This window comes from Diceros bicornis, chromosome 5, assembly GCF_020826845.1.
Source record: "Diceros bicornis minor isolate mBicDic1 chromosome 5, mDicBic1.mat.cur, whole genome shotgun sequence".
Classification (NCBI taxonomy): domain Eukaryota; kingdom Metazoa; phylum Chordata; class Mammalia; order Perissodactyla; family Rhinocerotidae; genus Diceros; species Diceros bicornis.
This window is the reverse complement of record NC_080744.1, coordinates 30,934,576-30,939,267: the sequence shown is the minus strand read 5'-3', so window position 1 is coordinate 30,939,267 and position 4,692 is coordinate 30,934,576. Positions and strand designations below refer to the sequence as shown.

Genomic DNA, 4,692 nt, shown 5'->3' with positions numbered 1-4,692 from the left:
GCTATATTCATTTATGAGCCTAGTTTGAAGAACTATGCCAGCATCACAGTATGAAAAGCTAAGCCTTGGTGCTTCAAGTGATTGTTCTTCAAGTGATGATTCTGGAACTCAGGATTTTCCCATCTTTGGCTTTATCATCTTCAAAAATTGAAATCCTACATCAACATGCTCAATTATGTCAGAGATCATCAAGGACCATGCATGGGAAAGGCCTGGAATACTGCACCTCAGTTTTAATTACATTCTACTGACTATAGCTCAGTCACATGAGCACAGCTAACTGCAAGGAAGGCTTAGAACAAATGTAGTCTTGACTCAAAAAAGAGGAAATGGATTCATCTTTGCCACATAATTAATGTCCTAACTTCTTGGTTAACTGACATCTATCCTGTTTGATCTATATGTGGAGATAAGGAGATATATGTAGAGAATGGGGATAGGTAGCTCTGAGAATATTTAGGGATAATCTCATTCTGGATACAGTGGATGAGATCTTTAAACTGCCATTTGGACAGCAGGCATGGAAGACTCTAGGTCTAACAAAGCTTAAAGGTAATGATGCACCTCATGTCAAAAAACTTTGTTAGCTAAGAAATAATTTATTAAGTTTAGGAGAGGCAACTCTGGAGGGAGCAATACCGTGTTAGCCTAGAATACATGTGTGTATGTACATGTGAGTGTGTGCACAGACATGTAGTTTTCACCCCCAATATGAGAACCACTGAAGATGAAACATACTCAAGTCTGTATGATGCATGTTAATTGCCTCCATTGCTCCTGGGGTTGAGCTCTCCAGAGACAGGCTTCAGAGTCTGGAAGGGATAAGTAGTGGGGAATAGAGACATTTGTGTTGTGTTCTATTCTCTGAGTAAAGCCTGAAAGAGATCTTTGTGAAGAAAGGAACCAAAAGGTGTTTTGCCAAGGAGCTGGCATCTTAGACTTCTGGGCTACATTGACATAAGTGGGTGTGGGCACATGGAATAGCAATTTCTTTCCTATGTCTCAATGTCCGTTTTTTTTTTTGATATGAAAAAAGAACATACATTTTCATGATTATTTTCCTTTGCAAACATAGTTCCTATTTATAAACCTTATTAGACATAGGATTAAAGAAATGTTTTTTATAAAACTATCATTTTGTCTTTGCGGGTCATCTTCAAAAAAATCGTAGCAGACAGGAATTCTTAGCAGATAGGAAAATGGGAAAATTTTTCTTTAAGGCTTGGAATAATTTAGATGACTGTCTTGTTTACTGTTCTCTTTCACACAGATGACAACATAGCAAATCAACACCCATTGTGTGTGGCTTGTAGGAGGGGAAAACTTTGTAAGTAGAAGCTAATTTATTTAATAAAATGTAATACTCAGATTCAAAAGAGTCAAAAGAAAACAGAGGCCTTGGGATTCAAGTGGGAGCTGAGAGATCCCCAAAGGCAAGGACAGGAGCGCGACTCTTCAGTATGTTGACCTGCGGGAACAGAAAGGCCCCGTGAGAGGTAATATTGTGAGGCATCCCAGGTGAGAAGACAGTCATGGAAAGTGAGGTCTCTCTTCTGTGTCTTCCTCCTGTGCCCCTTGCTCAGCCTTTAATTACCTCTGCTGATTTTAAATATCGGGAGATTAGGTTTCTGCCATTGCATATCCCTTGAATCCATCCCTGCTATCTTTTTGCCTAGACATTACCCTACGTCGAGCTCTTCATACTTTTCCCTTGGACTTTCTAATAGTTTCTTGCTAATTGCATTACCCTGTAATTCTCTGACAAATTGTCGTGCAAATGCAGCTTCCATAAGCCTTGGATCATTTCACTCTCCTACTAGACCAGCTCCAGTTGTTTTCCACTGACGAGCAAATTAGCCTGAACTAGTCAGACTGGCAGTGAGTCCCCTGCCGCGTGGCCCTGTCTTTGGACCTTATATCTCATCATTCCTTTACAAGTACTCTAACTTTCATTCTTTTGGACTCTTCTCTAAACATAATGTCTTGTATCTACATCTTTTCACATTATTGTTATATGTTATTAATGTTTCGCCTCCATCATTGCCCTTGGAACATTCTGTCTTTTGCCAAGTTCCATCTCCCTCTCTAAAGCCTCTCCTTATTTTTTCCAACTGAATATGATCTTTATGTCTCACATGACACCAAGAAATTTTGTTTTGATTGTTATATCCCATTGTTACCGTGTCCGTGGCAGTACCGTGTTATGGGTGGAGGAATGCTAACATCCACTCCATCTTCTCTATCAGCTCCCCATGAAGATGCCACACATAAACATACAATCAAAGCAAAAACAGTTTCCTTGGCTATGCAAATGATGTTCCAAGGTAAATCTCCTTAGATCTCTTCCAATTAGATTTAAGCTCCAAAACTCCCTCTCTATAGAAATTCTAGAGCCATAATATATTGTTTGAAGTTGCTTTGAACAAAAGATATTTGACATAAGCTCCAAAAGAACATGGGCTCTGTTCTTTTATTCATTGTTCTTTTCCTATCTCCTAGAACAGAGGCAACATTATGTGCAAAATAAATGTTTATTGAATAAATGAGGGAGTAAAGGAGACAAAGAGGAAAGAACACTCACCATTCTGAAGGGAAAATAGTAATATAGCAAACGAAAATTGAGGAAAATAAACATATATCTTGTTACAAGGAAGAAGAAAAATAGTGTGAATATTTCTGTGGTTCTTATTGTCTCTGTCATTTCCATAGGTTAGACTCATGAGGACCTTGGAGACTACTAATACCTCTGGATTTGTGAGTGAGTTCATTCTCCTGGGCTTTCCCTGTGGCACAGACATCCAGATCCTCCTCTTTGTGCTCTTCTCCTTCATTTACCTCCTGACCCTCCTGGGGAACACATCCATCATCTATGCTGTGTGGTCAAGCCGGAAACTCCACACACCCATGTACATCCTCCTGGCCAACTTCTCCTTCCTGGAGATCTGCTATGTCAGTTCTGATGTGCCCAAAATGTTGGCCAACATCATCTCCCAGACCAGGAGCATCTCCTACGCTGGCTGCCTGCTCCAGTTCTACTTCTTCTTCTCCATGTGTGCTGCTGAGTGCTTATTTCTGTCGGTAATGTCTTTTGATCGATTTCTTGCCATTTGTAGACCTTTGCACTATCCCACTATAATGACCCATCACCTATGTGCTCAGTTAGTGGTTTTCTGCTGGGCAGGTGGCTTTCTCTGGTTACTGACTCCTTTGACTCTGATATCTCAGGTGACCTTCTGTGGTCCAAACATCATTGACCATTTTCTCTGTGATCTGGCACCTTTGCTGGCATTGTCCTGTGCTCCAGTACCTAAAATTACTCTGATCTGTGGAATCTTTAGCTCTCTCATCATCTTTCTCACCTTCCTGTACATCCTGGGCACTTACTTCTGTGTTCTAAGTGTGGTGCTACAGGTGCCCTCAGGCTCAGGAAGGCACAAGGCTTTCTCTACTTGTGCCTCCCACCTTGCTGTGGTGTCTCTGTTCTATGGCTCAGTCATGGTGATGTACGTTAGCCCAGGTTCTGGGGACTATCCTGGGATGCAGAAATTTGTGACCTTGTTCTATGCTTTGGCAACCCCATTCTTTAATCCTCTGAGCTACAACTTTCAGAACAAAGATATGAAGGAGGCACTAAAGAAAATTCTAAATGTGTTGTTACAGGAAATCTCTAAAGGATTCAAAAGTAGAATTTAGTGTAATATGTCATTAATGTTCAGGAGGATGAAAGATCTTGATACAAATGAGATCAGGCTTTTTTCTCTTCATTTTCTTTTATTTTTATATATTGGGAAGATGATTTTTAAAAACTTATTAGACATAATTTAAGTCTTAGGAAGTTATTACTCTATGTTCCAGATATTTCTGTACCTTAGATAGACTTCTTTATTTTGAAATCCATCTTAACAAGATTTTCATATATTTCTCTATAATTGAGTGTCTAGTTTCTCTTTTGATTTTCAATATATACTACTTGACGTATTTCAATATTCTCAAATTCTGCCTTCATCAACGCCAGTTGTTCTTTTTCACAGCACAACAATTGTGGAATGTATTGCTAACACACAAATAGTTAGCCAACAATCTTTCAGATAACCATATTTAAAAAAAAACCTCTCAACATCAGGGACAATTTTAAAGCACTACTTTTGTATATTCCGTAATTCTAAGCATAGGTTTGGGCACCAGTGTGGGTCCTCAGTAAGGTTATGTTGACTTGACTGAATTTCCCACATTTTGCCAATGCTATTGCTTTAGAAGGTAGGTCCAAATCTTCCATACGCAGACACGTGAATTTTAGTTAATACTCACTGTAAGCCGAAGAGCTATAGACTTTGTGAATTGCTACCATCTAGGTCTAAGGTGCGCTGATTTTCATGTAGTACTCTGTAAAATTCTGATAAGTGTCCCTCAGAGATAATTTCTACTCTTTAATTTCTAGTTTTCTACAATTGTACTTTAATTTACAGTATTGCACTTCATGAGGAAACCTTGGGCTAAAACTTGGTTCTCGGATAACTCTAGCACTAACTTTACTTCCAAACCCTAGTCAAACATCTGTGACCTCCTGCTGGAGGTCATATATATATATATATTTTTTTTTTTTTTGAGGAAGATTGGCCTTGAGCTAACATCTGTTGCCAATTCTCCTCTTTTTTGCTGAGGGAGATAGTCCCTGGGCTAACATCCGTGCCC

General features: G+C 39.3%; 1 protein-coding gene across 1 annotated transcript; it reads left to right on the top strand.

Moving 5' to 3' along the window:
• The first annotated feature begins 2,718 nt into the window (after positions 1-2,718).
• LOC131405897 (olfactory receptor 11H2-like) lies at positions 2,719-3,693 on the top strand. The gene has a single exon (XM_058541134.1). The coding sequence runs from the start codon at positions 2,719-2,721 to the stop codon at positions 3,691-3,693; it is 975 nt and encodes a 324-aa protein (XP_058397117.1).
• Positions 3,694-4,692: the final 999 nt, after the last annotated feature.